The 17,689-nt window shown below is 40.3% G+C and overlaps 1 protein-coding gene across 4 annotated transcripts in view; it reads left to right on the top strand.

Moving 5' to 3' along the window:
• Nucleotides 1–17,689, top strand: part of CFAP70 (cilia and flagella associated protein 70) — a 151,519-nt gene that overhangs the window by 73,655 nt on the left and 60,175 nt on the right. For all 4 annotated transcript variants that reach the window (XM_058299008.2, XM_058299007.2, XM_012531118.4 and 1 more), the window contains 7 exons: nucleotides 2,541–2,601; nucleotides 4,192–4,386; nucleotides 7,954–8,085; nucleotides 12,499–12,624; nucleotides 15,932–16,065; nucleotides 16,180–16,295; nucleotides 16,489–16,695. In XM_058299008.2, the coding sequence (XP_058154991.1) occupies nucleotides 2,541–2,601; nucleotides 4,192–4,386; nucleotides 7,954–8,085; nucleotides 12,499–12,624; nucleotides 15,932–16,065; nucleotides 16,180–16,295; nucleotides 16,489–16,695 (971 nt within the window). The remainder of the gene's footprint in view (nucleotides 1–2,540; nucleotides 2,602–4,191; nucleotides 4,387–7,953; nucleotides 8,086–12,498; nucleotides 12,625–15,931; nucleotides 16,066–16,179; nucleotides 16,296–16,488; nucleotides 16,696–17,689) is intronic.

Raw genomic sequence — 17,689 nt, 5'->3', positions numbered from 1 at the left:
TATTTTAGTAGCACAGTCATCTTTTTTTCCTAAAGATTTATTTATTTCCCCCCCCCCACTCCCCCCAATGTCTGCTCCCTGTGTCTATTTGCTGTGTGTTCTTCTGTGTCTGCTTGTATTCTCATTAGGCAGCTCCAGGAACCGATCCTGGGACCTTCCAGAGTGGGAGAGAGGCGATCATTCTCTTGCATCACCTCAGCTCCCCGATCTGCTGAGTCTTCTATTATCCCTTCTCTGTGTCTCATTTTTTTTTTGCGTCATCTTATTGTGTCAGCTCTCCATGTGTGCGGCACCATTCCTGGGCAGGCTGTACTTTTTTCGTGCTGGGTGGCTCTCCTTACGGGGTGCACTCCTTGCATGTGGGGCTCCCTTACACAGGGGACACCCCTGCATGGCACAGCACTCCTTGTGCGCATCAGCACTGCGCATAGGCCAGCTCACCACACGGGTCAGGAGGCCGGGGTTTGAACCTTGGACCTCCCATGTGGTAGGCAGATGCCCTATCCATTGGGCCAAATCCACTTCCCTGCAGTGTGTTCTTCTGTGTCTGCTTGCATTCTTGTCATGTGGCACCGGGAAACTGTGTCGCTTTTTTTGTTGCACCATCTTGTTGCGTCTGCTCTCCATGTGTGTGGCACCACTCCTGGGCAGGCTCCACTTTTTTCGCACGGGGTGGCTCTCCTTGCAGGGTGCACTCCTTGCATGTGGGGCTCCCCTATGCAGGGGCACCCCTGTGTGGCACAGCACTCCTTGTGTGTGGCAGCACTGCACATGGGCCAGCTCACCACATGGGTAAGGAGGTCCTGGGTATCGAACCCTGGACCCTCCATATGATGGGCAGATGCTCTATGAATTGAGCCACAACCACTTCCCTTGAACTTCTTTTCTATCCACACCCACTCCCTTGGTTCTTTTTCAAGTCTCAGGGCTTTAAATACCACCCATATGCCTAATGGCTTCTAACTGTATGTTTCAAACCCGTACCTCTCTTCTGAGTTCCAGATTTGTATATCTAATTCTCATTAACTTCCTGCCAGAGCCACAGCAGTCTCTTACTTGGATTATTAGAATAGCCTCCTAACTAGTTTCCCTTCATCTAACATTCCACCCTTTAGTTAAAATTTTTAAAGCATTTATTTATTTATTACCACACGCGCCAACCTCCCCTTGTTGTTGTTTGCGTTTGCTGTCTGCTTTCTGTCTCCATTCGCTGTGTGTTCTTTCTGTGTCTGCTTGTCTTCTCATCTTTCTATTCAGGAGGCACTGGGAACTGATCCTGGGACCTCCAGTGTGGGAGAGACGCACTCAATTGCTTGAGCTGCCTCATCTCCCTAGTTCGTTATGTCTTTCACTGTTTCTCCTCTGTGTCTCCTTTTGTTGTGTCTACTTTTTTTGCTTCATCTTGCTGTGCCAGCTCTCCAGAGCATGGGCTGCCAGCTTTTTGCAGTGTGGGCCAGCTTGCCTTCACCAGGAGGCCTGGAAATCGAGCCCAGGGCCTCCCATATGGTAGATGGGAGCCCAACCACTTGAGCCACATTTACTTCCCCCTTCAGTTAATTTTTAATAACATCTTTATAGAGATATAATTCACATACTATGCATTTCACACATTTAAATAGTATAGTCAATAGCTTTTAGTACAAAAAGTGGTGCAACCATTACCACAATCAATTTTAGAATATTTTCATTACCCCCAAAAGAAACTTCATATACATTAGCAATCACTCCCCATTTCCTCCCACACACACACACCCCACCCCACCCCACTGTAAGCAACAGCTAATCTATTTTCTGTCTCTATAGATTTGCTTATATTGGACATTTCATATAAATGGCCTCATACACTTTTATGACTAGCCTCTTTCACTTAGCATAACGTTTTTGAGGTTCACCCATATGGTGGCATAAGCGGTATTTCATTCCTTTTTATTGTTGAATAATATTCCAATATATGGATATACCACATTTTGCTTATCCGTTCATCACTTGATGGATATTTGGTCAGTTTATTCTTTTTTTTTTTTAAGATTTATTTTTTATTTATTTCTCTCCCCTTCCTGCCCCCCCGTCCATTCACTGTGTGTTCTTCTGTGACTGCTTCTATCCTTACCAGCAGCACCAGGAATCTATGTTTCTTTTTGTTGCATCATCTTGTTGTGTCATCTCTCCGTGTGCAACGCCATTCCTGGCCAGGCTGCACTTTCTTTCGTGCTGTGTGGCTCTCCTTACGGGGCGCACTCCTTGCGCATGGGGCTCCTCTACACGGGGGACACCCCCTGCGTGGCAAGGTACTCCTTGCGTGCATCAGCACTGCGCATAGGCCAGCTCCACATGGGTCAAGGAGGTCCAGGGTTTGAACCGTGGACCTCCCATGTGGTAGCAGACACCCTATCCATTGGGCCAAGTCTGCTTCCCTCGGTATATATTTTGAATGAATGAAGGAACATTGTCTCTGGGGAGGAAACTGGATGGCTGGGGTACAGGGTAGAAAATAAGAGAACTTAAATCTGCAGACAATAAATTTTCTTTTTCTGATGCAGAGTCAAGGATATGGTTCCTCCAAGGCCTCCTCTTACCCGTCGGACAGGAGGAGCTCAGAAGGCAAGTGCCAGAACCAAGGTGAAACCTTAAGTAGTAGACTGTTGAATGGGTGCATCTTAACAGTAAGGCATGGCTTCTTCAATACTTTTTCCAGAAAGGTTTGAGAAGTTATTTGACGATACATGTATTTTCATTCCTGGTTGCACTTGTGACCAGAATTACACAGTGAGTGGAATTTTTAGCTGGTGGTCTCTGAGTTGGAAATAAAAGAACAGTTTATACTTAAAGCATTAATGAATATATGACCCCATCCAAATTTAGACTTCCAATCCATGGTCCTACGTCTTCAAGGCCTCTTTTTTATATCAGAGAAGTGATGGGTTTATAGAACAATCATGCATAAAATACAGGATTCCTATATACCACCCCATTAGTAACATGTTGCATTGTTGTGGAACATTTGTTACAATTGATGAAAGCCCATTTAAAAAATTGTACTATTAACTATAGTCCATGGTTTAACTTAGGGTTTACTGTTTGTGTAGTGCAATTCCATGGATTTTTTAAAACATTTTTATTCTATTACCATATATAAGCTAACATTTGCCCTTTTAACCGGATTCAAATATATATTTCAGTGCTGTTAATTACATTTACAATATTGTGCCACCATCAACACCATCTGTTACCAAAACATTTCCATTGTTCCAAATAGGAATTCTGTACATTTTAAGCTTTCACTCTCTATTATCCCCTTTTCCCTACCCTGTCCCCTGGTAACTTTTATTCTAGATTCTGGCTCTGTGAGTTTTCTTATTCTAATTATTTCATGTCAGTGACATCATACAATATTTGTCATTTTGTGTTTGGTTTATTTCACATAACATGATGTCTTCAAGGTTCATCCATGTAGTCGCATGTATCAGAACTTTATTCCTTTTTATGGCTGAATAATACTCCTTTGCATGTTTATCCACTCATCAGTTAATGGAGCCTTTGGCGGCTTCCATCTTTTGACAATTTTGAATAATATTGCTCTGAACTTTGGTGTGAAAATACCTGTTCAAGTCCTTGTTTTCAGTTCTTTTGGGTATGTCCCTATTAGTGGGATTGCTGATTCATATGATAATTCCATGCTTACCTTTCTGAGGAACCATTCAAGGTCTCTTTTTTTTTTTTTTAACTTTATTTTTTTAAAGATTTATTTATTTATTTCTCTCCCCTTCCCCGCCACTCCGGTTGTCTGTTCTCTGTGTCTATTTGCTGCGTCGTCTTCTTTGTCCGCTTCTGTTGTCAGTGGCACGGGAATCTGTGTTTCTTTTTGTTGCGGCATCTTGCTGCGTCAGCTCTCCGTGTGGGTGGCACCATTCCTGGGCAGGCTGCACTTTCTTTCATGCTGGGCGGCTCTCCTTACGGGGTGCACTCCTTGTGCATGGGGCTCCCCTACGCAGGGGACATCCCTGCATAGCAGGGCACTCCTTGCGCACATTAGCACTGCGCATGGGCCAGCTCCACACGGGTCAAGGAGGTCCGGGGTATGAACCGTGCACCTCCCATGTGGTAGACGGACGCCCTAACCACTGGGCCAAGTCCGCCGCCTCAAGGTCTCTTTATCAGACTTTTTTTCTGATGAATTTTGTATTTTCCTAGGCGGTGAGTGACTACCACGTGCAGATCAATAACATTTCTAAAGCCATCCTGGATGAGTACCATAAGATGTTTGGGAAACATGTGGCCAAACTGGAATATGAGATGGATAGTGAAACCCTGGAGGAGCAGAAGTGCCAGCTCAACTATGAACTTAATTGCTCTGGAAAATACTTTGCTTTCAAAGAACAACTCAAGGCAAACATTTGTTTATTTAATTATTCTATAGGTTTTTATTACACACTTCCATTTACCAGTGAAGCTTTTCTCTCTGATTGTGTTGAGCTATGCACCCACCGTTCTTGCTGTTAGTGCAAAGAGCTAAGTTCTCTTTGATAGGATGTTAGGAGAAGCTTCACTCCTACAGAGTCTTAGAGTGGTTCTGTATCCATTCTGAGTGTGAGTGAGCTTGTAAGAAATTAAGACTTTAGGCCAGGCAAGATTTTGGACCAAATTTTATGTTGCTCTAGAAGGCAGAAAATCCACACCTGCTACTTATTCTGTGACTAATTATCTGTGTCACCCATTATGAACATTTCCTAGTGAATAGAATCACTAAGACTCAAGAAATATTTACATAATAATAGTTTCTTGAATAATATTATTTAACACTTAATGAATGTTTACTGTGTACCAGGCACTTCCTAAATGCTTCATATTTTGCTAATTTAATTGCCAAATGATTAGATTTAACTCCCTATTATCCCCTATCCCCACCCTGTCCCCTGGTAACTCCCCATTTGACAAATGAGGAAATGAGACATAAAGAGGTTAAGTAATTTGCCCAGCATCACAGAGCTAGTAAAAATTAAAGCAGGACTCAAATTCAGGCAGTGTAGTTCCAGAGCTCACATTCTTAACTACTACATGGTATAGCCTCTCCATGCACATTCACTGTGTGTCCCATACTGTACTAAACAGATACAAAGAGCAGGTGGAAGTAATAAAGTGAAAAACAACTGATGCTAGTGGAGGCAAGAGGCTATTCTTAGTAGATGGTACAAACATATCTCAATTTCATTCCTGGTTCTACCTTTACAAGCTGTGTGACTTTGGGCAAGTAACTTTACCTCTCTGAGCTTCAGTATCTTTGCATATCAATGAGGGATAATAATATTATCACATGGAGTCATTAAGAGATTTAAGTGATATCATGTGTGAAAAGTGTCTAGTCCAAAACCTGCTGATAATTTTTTAACTAAGGGGAGAGGCAAGAAGCTGTTCCCCATAGTAAAATGTGATGTTTGTACAGTATTCTAGGCTCCTCCACTTGTTATTCCTCTGTGGCTTCTGTCTTAGTTTGGCAGGGTCACTGTAACAAAATAGCGCAGTCATTGGCTTAAAGAACAAAAATGGGGAAGCAGATGTGGCTCCAGTGATAAGGCCTCCGCCTACCACAAGAGAAGACCCAGATTTGATTCCTGGAACCTCCTGGTGAAAAAGAAGAGAAAGTATGCCTGTGTGGTGAGCCAGTGCCTACGCAGTGAGCTGAGTGTCCGCGCGAGTGCCCGCGCGGTGGGCCAGTGCCTGCGCAAATGAGTCATGCAGCAAGATGATGACGCAAAAGAGAGACGAGGGGGAGAGGTCCCCAGGATCGAATCCCTCTGAATCCTAGAGGAGAAAGATGAGAAGAGAAGACAAAAAAGAGAAACAGATACAGAAGATCACACAGTGAATAGACACAGCAAAAGCAGCAGGGCGGGGGCAGGGAAAATAAATCTTTTTTAAAAGAGAGATTTAATAACAACATGCTTAAAAAAAATTAAAAAGAACAGGAATATATTGGCTCAGTTTGGAGGCTAGAAGTTCAAAATTAAGACGTTGGCAGGCCTTGCCTTTTTTGAAGTGTATAGTGTTCTGGGGGCAGCTCCTGGCAATCAGTCTCTGGCTCTGTTATATGGTGGCCATCTCCGTGCTCTCCTCCCGTGGCTGCTCACCTCCAAGTCCAAATTTCCTTTGCTTATAAGGACTCCAGTCAGATTGGATTAAGGCCCACCTGTTTCAGCTTGGTCCCTTCTTAACAGAATCTTCAAAGATCCAATTTACAAATCAGTTCATACCCATAATACCTGGGGTTAGGACTTGCCTTTGTGGGGGACATGATTCAATGCTCTAACACTTTTTTTTTAAAGTTAGAATAAGAATGTAATTGCAACATGCCAAATGCTGATTAGCACATAATTTTGAATGAGATTTTATAACAAATAACATATTTTAAGACGTCTAATATACATGATACAAGAAAACTATCTTTAAATAAAAGTAACAAGGCATTCTAGAAAATAGTTCAAGAATGCTTCCTTAATGCTTTACTCTCACAAAATGGGTTTAGAGATTGCCTCCCTCTTTTTTTTGTCATTTTTTTAAACTTTGCAAGTAAGCTTTTAGATTTCATCCTTGATTTGTGAATTATAAGGGCTTAAGCTATTGATTTTCAGAATGCAGTCTCTCTGCTATAAATAGGAGTGTTTCTTCAAACTTTCTCATTTCTACCCTTTCCTTCCTTTGTCCATTTCAAAACTTTTTTTTGAGCAACTGCTGAGACCAGCTCAGCAATAGGTTTGCACAAAGGGAAGGCAACTCAGAACTTAAGAAATAAAAGAATAGAAAGAAAGATACAAGAGAGAAAATAAAGATGGGACCAAGGGACTCAACAGCTTCTGGAACTGAGAGCCTCCATCCTAGTTTCCACATTGTATTGATTAGAAATTACAAAGCAGTAGTTATCTATGTTTACTTTCAAGCCTTCTTGTTGCTAAAGCTGCAGCACCTGCAATACTAGGGAACAGGCCATGTGAAGTTCAAATGCCTCCTTATGCAAACAGTTTTTGTGCTGACCAGACAGCGTTCCATCTAGTCAAGGCCCGTGTTCCTAAACCCACACTTTTTATCTGTGTTATGGAAACGTTTCAACTTCAAGCCAGGTTCCCATGTTCAAACTTAAGCTAGTTTCCCACAAGCAACAAGTCTCAATGGTGTAACATGTAAAGTTGAAAATAACAGGATTGCAAGAACTATGTAATAGATAAGAGAAAATACAATGTGTAAGAGGTGATCTTTCCACTTGAAAATTTCTTTGGACATTTGAACATGAATTCATTTTACTATTTAAGTTTTCTAAAATGATTGTCCTACACTTGAAAACTTCAGTCTGAAGAGATGGGAAACTCAGAGGGAATGAAGTCATAGAGGAACGCAAGAGTCCAGGTCATATACAAGTTAGCACAACTCTCTTCTCCTGCATCTAAACTTTTCCACTGCCACTGGTTCTTCCCCCTCCACAGCTTCTTAATTCCCTTGAAGTGAGATAGCAATGCTAAAATTACATATCCATTTAACAAATGAGGAAACCAAGGAAACTTAATTCATGAGGTTGTACAGTGGCATGATTAGGACCAGAGTTCCATTTTCTGGACTCTCAAACCAGGCCATTCTCCCTTCCCCCGCCTGGAACCATTTCTCTCTTTCACCCTGAGAGAAAATGCATAGACCTAATACTAAGGTTTTCTTTGTCTTTATGACTCTCTTCACACAGTTTGGGTCCTGGATTTCCCTATTAGTGAGATGGTAAAGTCAAGGAAAGAAGAAATCACACCAAGTATGCTGATTGGGGGAAATTCAGATTGGTGATAGTCATGTAATCACCAAGGGAGAAATCAATCACCTTCTGAATTTTTGATGAACCTTGGACCACAAGCCCAAGAGAGGCCTGTGTCATCAGCTTGGTACTGGACTTGTCAGAAGAGCAATCTGTGTCTTTTGCAGCATGCTGTGGTAAAGATTGTGAGAGAGAAGTACTTGAAGACAACACCATTTGAAAACCAGGAGGAACTGCAGACATTTATCAGTGAGCTGTATGTATTCTTGGTTGATCAGATGCACGTGGCCCTGAACCAGGTAGGTGCTCAAGAACTGAGAGCCCTTCCTTTTATCTGTACAGCATCAGGGTCTCCTTCAAATAATCCTTCCCTGCCCTCCCCCCTTCTTCCTTCCTTCCATAGAAATTTATTGAGAGGTCTGTTTGTGCTAGGCACTGAAAGCACAAAGATGAAGAAGAAATTGTCTAAGTTATAAGATTAATTTGGAAGGGAACAAAGGGGGTATGTTCTTTCACTTTTCTAGAAAAATAAATTTTATAACCATCAGAAATGTGAGGGGATTGCCAAAAATAGGAAATAACACCTGTGTAAATTGTGAAATATTTGTTTTGTGAACTTTTATAATTCTCAAATTATTCTTCAGGATAGATTGTAAAAACAAAGAAAAACTGAGTTTTCAGATATTATACCCTACTGATAATGATACTTCAAATGTGCCTTTCCTATCTGACTGATAGTCTACTCCCACTCACTTTACCATTTATATCTATATTTTCACAGCTTGCATCTTGTCTTCATTTACTCCTCTTTTTTTTTTTAAAGATTATTTATTTAATTTCCCCCCCTCCCCTGGTTGTCTGTTCTTGGTGTCTATTTGCTGCGTCTTGTTTCTTTGTCCACTTCTGTTGTCGTCAGCGGCACGGGAAGTGTGGGCGGCGCCATTCCTGGGCAGGCTGCACTTTCTTTTCACGCTGGGCGGCTCTCCTCATGGGCGCACTCCTTGCGCGTGGGGCTCCCCCACGTGGGGGACACCCTTGCGTGGCACGGCACTCCTTGCGCGCATCAGCACTGCGCATGGCCAGCTCCACACGGGTCAAGGAGGCCCCGGGTTTGAACCGCGGACCTCCCATATGGTAGACGGACGCCCTAACCACTGGGCCAAAGTCCGTTTTCCATTTACTCCTCTTTAAAATATATTCAGTTGTGGTTTATTTGAAAACAATGACAAAATCAAAATCTTTCTTTTTGTTCCCCTGGTGGTCTGTAACCAGCTATGCCTCCTCAAAACCTCTGTTCTATTTGCTTTTTCTTTCACTGTTGTTTTTCTTCTCTACCACTAGTCACTTCTTCTTTCATCTTGTTTAGCTTTCCTGGAAGAGGTAGCACAGGAGTATGCAATATCCCAGAATTAGGAGAACAATCCTACCCTCGGCACAGATAGTTCAGGACATTGCACAGCTATTGAGAGTTGCGCAGGAGGGAATTACTGTTACCTTATGCCCCCAAGGAGCCCTGGTCTAGTACAGAAGACAGGCACAAAATACAAATAACTGCAGTGCAGTGAGGGAAGTGCTATGGTAGAAGTGTGTCCATTGTAGAGTGGAATAGGGATGCATGAAGAAAAAAGTTATCAGTTTCACCTTTAGGGCCTTTCAGGGAAGGATTCGTGAAGGAGTTTTGGCTTTGGCTGAGACTTAAAGGCTGAAAAGAAGTTCTCCAGGAGGATGTTTTAGAATTTGAGTCACAGGAACATCACAAAGGCTTAGACACTTGGAAGAACATGACATATACAGAGACTGCAAATAATTCAGCGGTCGAGGTGGTTGAGGGGCAGGGAAGCAAGAGATGAAGCTGGGGACTAAATCTTAGTGGGAGTGTTGGGAGGTGACATGAGACCTTATATACCATGCAAAGAAGTTTTGATGTTCTCCTTATAAGCAGTAGGGAGCAATAAATTGAACTGATTTAAGTGGGGGCATATAGTATGGTCAGATTTACCTTTTAAAAAAAACATTCTAATAGAAGAATGGAAGATAGGCTAGAGGTGATAAAACTAGTGGTGTTAGCTGGTTGTTGCAAAGTAAGGAGGAAGAAGAGTCAAAGATTCTTAAGTGTAAGGCTTTATTACTGTGCAGCTGGTAGTACCACCATTAACCAGGAAAAGTAATAGAATGTGAATAGATTTGGTGGAAGGGAGGTGATGTTGAATTCAGTTTTGTGGGGTGCTCAAGGGAGAGATCTGAGCTAGAGATAAGCTTGGGAACCATGAGCATATGGATGGCAGTTGAAACTATGGACATAGATGAGTCTGCCTGAGAAGAACATGAGTAAAGAGAGAAGACAGTTGGTGGTAGAACCCTAGGAAGCACCAACATTTAAGAAATAGATAAGAAAAAAGGAATTGATTAAGGTGATGAGAGGAATTGTTAAAAGAGGCAAAAGATCCAGAAGACAGTGGTATGACAGAAGCCAAAGGAAATGAGTTTTAAGAAGAAAATATCAAATACAGGAGTTTAACAAAAGTAAAATCTGAAATATTTTAATTGGATAAGGTAATTAGGAGGTTATTTTAACCTTTACATAGCAATGTCATTGGGCTTCTAAGGGGGAATTCAAATTACAGTGAGTTGAGGAGTGAAGGAAAAATTAGGAAGCAGGTAACTTCGAGAAGTTGAAAGATGAAGGAAAGAAATGGGAAAATATTAGCTAGAAATTGGAGGGATTATCTTTTTAAGATGGAAAAGATTTGAGCATGTCCACAGGTTTGGGAAAATGAACTATCAGAGTGGAAGAAGTTGAAAATAGAGGAGATGGCGACGGGCTTGGCCCAGTGGTTAGGGCGTCCGTCTACCACATGGGAGGTCCACGGTTCAAACCCCAGGCCTCCTTGACCCGTGTGGAGCTGGCCCATGCACGGTGCTAATATGCGCAAGGAGTGCCTTGCCACGCAGGGGTGTCCCCCGTGTAGGGGAGTCCCACACGCAAGGAGTGCAAGATGACGCATCAAAAAGAAACACAGATTCCCGTGCTGCTGACAACAACAGAAGTGGACAAAGAAGACGCAGCAAATAGACACAGAGAACAGACAACCGGGGTGGCGGGGAGGGGAGAGAAATAAAAAAATAAATAAATCTTTAAAAAAAAAAGAAAAGAAAATAGAGGAGAGAGAAGGGATAACTGATGGCAAGCTCCTGGTTGTGTGAGTGGGAAAGGATCAGGAAATTTGATGGAAGGATTTGCCTTGAAACACAGAAGAATGCAGTGCCTCTTTCTCTGAGAATGAAAGAGAAAAGATGTGATAGAAGCAGAAGTAAATAATTTCCATTTGGGATTAAAATTTTGAGGAATTTCTTGCTAATAACTTCTGTTTTCTGTGAAATAAGGTCTTTATGGAAAGTGAAGGGGATAAGAGTTAATGAAAAGCTTGAAGAAAGAGAAGAAAAGCTAGCTACTGTATAGCATGAGGGAATAGGTTGCTAAACAAGGGCAAGTACCTAGATTGTTAACTGCATTAGAGACCTTCAGCTAAGACTGAAAGCCAGAAGAGTCTGTGGTGGCTCAAATATCTCTGTGTCTATGCAGTTTTCCTCAGGACCAGTTAGCTCATATCTAAGAGTAAAGAAGTCAGGTTGTAAGATTGTATTTATTTGGGGTTTTCAGGACAAGTGCAGAAGGAGGACACGGATGCCTGGGACTTAAACGTACTATTGAGAGAGTAGTATGAGTGGGTGGTAATCGTGAGATTCAGGCTGATCAGTTCGGGAAGTGCTAGAATTTTTAGAAGTGAAAGTCTCTGTGAAGTCAGAGCAGGTCTAAGGAAACTAATGAGAAAAATGGTTGAAACCTTGGAATTACAGTTCTGGGAATACGACGCTGAAGGTAGACTATTTCTGGTTTGGGCTTGGAAGTGTGTTGGTGAAGGGATTTGGAGATCAAGGTCATTGGAACTAAAAAGAACAAAGAACAGAGGAATTAATCAGTGATCAGAAATTCTCTTTGGCCCATCTCAAATTTGGCTTTACTCTCCACAGTTCTTAGCACCTGTACTTGTTAAAGTCACGGATATGATTCTTACTCCTTATTAAAGGATTTGTGGGGGTGGGGTGGGGGATTTCCTTGACCATAACCTCTGACCCAGGAGGTTACTAATTACCCCAGATCTGTTGTCCCATCTGGGTGTGTGGAATACCTTCTTTTCCTGGTTTTCCTCCTATCCTTCTAGCTATTTCAAAAATATCTCATTTGTAGGCTCTGTATCCCACTCAGAGTGTAAATCTGGCTTCCAAAGATTTACCCTTGGTGTCCTGTTCTCTTAATGTTTGAAGACCATAGCCAGTGCTTGCTGACCTTTATTATGTCATGGCACTTAGAAAATAATATGTGTTCCATACTCTAGAGAAAACGAAGGAAGCTGTTTGAGGTCAGAGGTGACCTGCCTAGGGACTCTGCCCTGAGAGTTGAGAACAGTTTCTGCCCTAAGCAAATTTTACGTACTTCTGTAAGCTTAGGCTTGTTGATATGCAGACACCTGAAACTTCTCTTTCACCCTTGATATTTCTCTCTTGGTTCACTCACTTTCTTACTATATTCTCAAGACTATAAGAAACCTTAGTAACATTTTATTCCTCATCACTGTGGCCTCACATCCAGTCTATTCTTTTTCCCTACCTATAATTGCTTCATTTTGTCCAACATCTCGGATGTTGATAAGACAATGCCAGATGAGGTCCAAGGTGCTGTTTCTAAGATTCATACGAGCAGTGAACAACTTCGACTCTTTGCATTTGAAGCAGAAGTCAATGAGAACTTTGACATGGCAGCAGTATATTATGAAGAGGTAATTAAACATCTTCTTTCCAGTGGTTGTCGCTACTATTATTTGTACAACAAATGTATAATAAGTTGTAGCTTTTGATTGTTTAGAATCAAGCCCGATTGGCAGAGAGTAGACACAAAGATCAGACACATAAAACAGATAGTCCCGAAATAGACCCACACAAATATTTGAGTTTTGACAAACTTGTCAAAGAAATGGTGTTGTTATCCATATGAAAAAAAAAAGAACCTCTATGTAAACCTCAAATCTTATACAAAAATTAACTCAAATGAATCATAGATCTAAATTAAAACACATAACTGTAAAACTTTTAGAAGAAAATATAGGAAAAATTCTTTGTGACCTGGGGTTAGGCAGGGAGTTCTTAGACATGACACCAAAAGCATAATCCATTAAAAAATTTTTTTTATAACTGGGACATCATCAAAATTAAAAATTTTTGCTCTGTGAAAGGCACTTTATTAAGAGAAAGAAAAGAAAAGCCATGGATTAGGAGAAAATATTTGCAAAACCCATCTCCAACAAAGCATTTGTAACCAGAATGTAAACACTCTCAAAACTCAACAATAAGAAAACAAGCAATCCAATTAAAATGGGAGCAATATACTTGAAAAGATACTTTATTAAAGAGGATGTAAGGATGGCAAATAAACACATGAAGAAAGGTTCAAAATCATTAGTCTTAGGGAAATGCAAATTAAAACCACAATGAGATACCACTACACAATTATTGTAATAACTGAAATGAAAAACGCTGACATATCAAGTGTTGATGAGGATACAGAGCAGGTGGCACCCTCATACATAGCTGGCAGGAATGCAAAATGATACAGCTGCTTTGGAACATGGTTTGAAAGTTTCTTATACGTTTACCATATGACCCAGCAATCCCATTCCTGAGTACCCTAAGAAAGTGAAATCTCATGTTTACATAGAAATCTCTACATGAATGTTTATAGCAGTTATATTCATAATTGCCCCAAACTAGAAGCAACCTAAATGTCCTTCAATGGGTGAATGGATAAGCAAACTATGGTACTTCCGTGTAATGGAATACTACTCAGCAATGAAACAGAATGAACTATTAACCAACGCATTGGATGACTTGTAAAGACGTTATACTGAGTGGAAGAAGCCAGTGTTAAAAGGTTACATACTGTATGATTTCATTTACATGACATTCTTGAAAAGACAAAACTAAAATGGTAGAGAGCAGATCAGTTGCCAGAGTTGTGGGGTAGGTGGGGGGATGATTATAAAGGGATAGCACAAGGGAGTTACATTGGCTGATGAAACTGTTCTGTATTTTTATTGTGATAATGGTAAAATGAATCTTTACATGTGTTAAAATTCAAAGAAATGTATGCCCAAAGAAAAAATGATAACTTTATTGTAAATAATTTAAAAAGGGGTAAAATGAAATTTTACTGTTCTGCAAACATTTGCTATACCCTTCCAATATGTTATGAATGACAATTGGATTTTCTAATTCTAGTAGTACTGCCTACCACATATATCATGGGCTACATAAACTTATATGAAGAATGGCTCGAGAATTTTGCCACCATTTAAAAATTTTCACAGGCTTTATTGAGAAATAATTCATGCACCATAACGTTCACTCATTTAACGTGTACAATGATATTTAGCATATTTACAGAGTTGTACAACCACAGCCATGATCTAATTTTAGAGCATTTTCATAATTCCAAAAAGTAATCCTGTACTCATTAGCAGTCTAACAATCATACTCCATTCCTACCTGCCTCTGCCCCCCACCCTAGCCTGAACCTAAGCAAGCGCTAATCTACGTTCTGTCTCTATAGAAACCTCTTCTGGACATTTCATGTAAATGGAATCAAATAATATATGGTCTTTTGTGACTGACCTTTTTGACTTTATATAATGTTTTTGAGGTTCATCCGTGTTGTAGCATGTATCAGTACTTCATTATTTTTTTTATGGCTGGATAATATTCCATGCCACATTTTCTCTTTTCATTTATCATTTGATGGACATTTGGCTTGTTTCTACTTTTTGGATATTATTAATAATATAAATAATGCTGCTATGAAAATTTAGGTATAAAGTATATAAATTCTGTGTGGACATGTGTTTTCATTTCTCTTGGATAGATAATGAGGAGTAGAATTTCTGGGTCATATGGTAACCCTATGGTTAACTTTTTGAGAAACTTCCAAAGTGTTTTCCAGAGCGGCTGTGCCATTTTACCTACATTCCCATCAGCAATGTAGGAGTGTTCAAGTTTCTCTATATCTTTGTCAACACTTAATATCATGCCTTTTTTTTTTTAGACAAGTTGTGGGTTTACAGAAAAAGTATGCATAAAATACAGAATTCCCAATAAACACCTTGTATTTGTTTTGTACATTTGTTACAACTGAAGCAAGAACATTTTTATAATTGTACTATTAACTATAGTCCATTGTTTAATTTAGGGTTCACTCTTTGCATGTGCAGTTCCATGGATGCTTTTAAAGATTTTATTCTACTATACAACTTAAAAATCCCCCCCCTTTTTTTTCACCTCATTCAAATATATAATTCAGTGGTGTTAATTATATTCACGATATTGTGCTGCCATCACCACCATCCTTTATCAAAACTATTCCATCATCCCAAACAGAAAGAAATCATGTCTTTTTTTATAGCATTTCCCCAATGACTAATGATGTTTAGCATCTTTTCACATTTTTTATTATTTTCAAGAGGAATATATGCTGCAAATTCTAAATTAATTGACAGAGGAACACTCAGACTACAACAAATTCACAGCAGTCTATATAAACAAATTGCTATTCTCTTTCTCTTTAATTTTTTTTTTTTTAATTCCGGGTACTACTAGTGTGGGAAAAGTTAGAGAACAATCATTTCACTAATTATGAGATAACTTTTTAAACAAAGATTTTCAGGTAACCTTATATTTGTCATCTCAAGATTATGGCAGAAGTTATTATATATAAATGATATGCCATAAAATGAATCTCTAGACTTCCAAGATATTGCATGAGCTTAGTGTCATTAGAACACTGACACAGGAAGAAATAGCTTGAGGATTCAGTTTTTAAATTATTTCAACAAATAACTTATTGACTGTCTACTATAAGCCAGAATACTAACAATGCTAGGCATTTGGGATTCAGTGGTGAGCAAAAAAGAAGTCATGATCACTGTTTTCATAGAGCTGACCTTATTTGTGGGATGCTTACTGGGGGATGTTATATCCATAAGAAATGTGCTATAATGTCACAATAGCACTCGCTCTCCTGATGCTTTCTGTGCCTAGAGGTTGGTCCGTGAGCCCCAGAACCTGGACCACTGGCTGGACTACGGTGCCTTCTGCCTTCTAACTGAAGACAATATCAAAGCCCAGGAGTGTTTTCGGAGAGCCCTTTCTCTCAATCAGAATCATATCAACAGGTATGGATGGAGCAGATGCTTCTACATGGAATTGTCTTGGTAAAGACTATGGCACAGTCTTGGTAAGGACTATGGCATGGGACCATGTTGATAACCTTGATGGTCTCTTATCAGCTTGCTGCTGTGTGGTGTCATGGCTGTCCTGATGGAGAACTATGAGCAGGCAGAAATTTTCTTTGAGGATGCCACTTGCTTGGAACCAACCAATGTTGTGGCCTGGACTTTACTTGGTATGTTATTTTCCTGTAATCTCAATGAGTTTTCTTCCTTTATAAGATTCTTTCTCTTTCCACTCTTTAATGGTACATCATGTAATTTTTAAACTTCGGTAAAAATGTGGGAAAATCAGTGAAATGTTGCAGTTCTTCAATATGTGATAGTGGGAAATTAGTCACATTTATTTTAGCATCTTTCTGTCTTCAGGTTTGTACTATGAAATTCAAAACAATGATATTCGAATGGAAATGGCATTTCATGAAGCTTTCAAACAGCTTCAGTCACGAGTAATGAAGCAGAAGAGCACTGGTGCGATGGATTACCTTGAAGAAGGAGTGAAAATGGAATACAGTCCAGGCCATTGGGGGAATAAAAATGGTTCTGCAACAGCAGTCAAAGTAGAAGCCCCAGCAGGTAGGGCTAGGTAATGGAGATGATAAGTGACTCTTGGGAAAATCACTGACCTTATAAATAGAACCTGGCATATAATAGACAGTCAGTAAATATTTGTTAAATAAATGAGTGGGTGGAATTTTGAGTTTTTTTCACAAGAACCAGACTCCTATTTCTAAATATCTCCTCATTCATATGGCCAAGGGTCTAAAGCATCTACTGTCTCCATAAGTCCTTATTGAAATACATTTACCCCTAAAAGGGATATCATTCTAGCAGAGTAAATTTCTTTCTTTCTCCCTTCACTCTCCTCATCACCGTGTAAGATCCCTCTCTTGTAATTCTTAAAATTTATTTATTTATGTACTCATACCTTTTCTTGTTCTTCATTGCTGTTCTCCTTTCCTCCACTTTAGGAAATCATTCCAATGTGTTTAATATGTGTTATTTATTGCATATGTACATTGTTATTTTGTCTGCATGCATTTAAAAAAAAAAGATTTATTTATTTCTCTCCCCTTCCCCCCCACAAGTTGTCTGCTCTCTCTGTCCATTCGCTGTGTGTTCTTCTGTGTCCACTTGCATTCTTGACAGCGGCACCAGGAATCTGTGTCTCTTTTCGTTGCGTCATCCTGCTGCATCAGCTCTCCATGTGTCTGGTGCCACTCCTGGGCCGGCTGTGTTTTTTTTGCGTGGGGCGGCTCTCCTTGCGAGGTGTGCTCCTTGTGCATGGGGCTCCCCTACTCGGGGGCGCCCCTGCGTGGCACAGCAGTCCTTGTGCGCAGCATCACTGCTCGTAGGCCAGCTCACCACACTGGCCAGGAGGCCCTGAGTTTGAACCCTGGACCTCCTATATGGCAAGTGGACACTCTATCCATTGAGCTTAATCCGCTTCCCTGCATGCATTTTCAACAGCTTTACTGAGGTATAATTGACATTCACTAAACCACACATTTTTAACAATTTGATAAATTTTGATACATGTATATACTCATGAAAACACCATCACAATTGA

The sequence above is a fragment of the Dasypus novemcinctus genome, chromosome 6 (genome assembly GCF_030445035.2).
Source record: "Dasypus novemcinctus isolate mDasNov1 chromosome 6, mDasNov1.1.hap2, whole genome shotgun sequence".
NCBI classification, from domain to species: Eukaryota; Metazoa; Chordata; class Mammalia; order Cingulata; family Dasypodidae; genus Dasypus; species Dasypus novemcinctus.
This window is presented reverse-complemented; position numbering and strand designations above follow the sequence as displayed.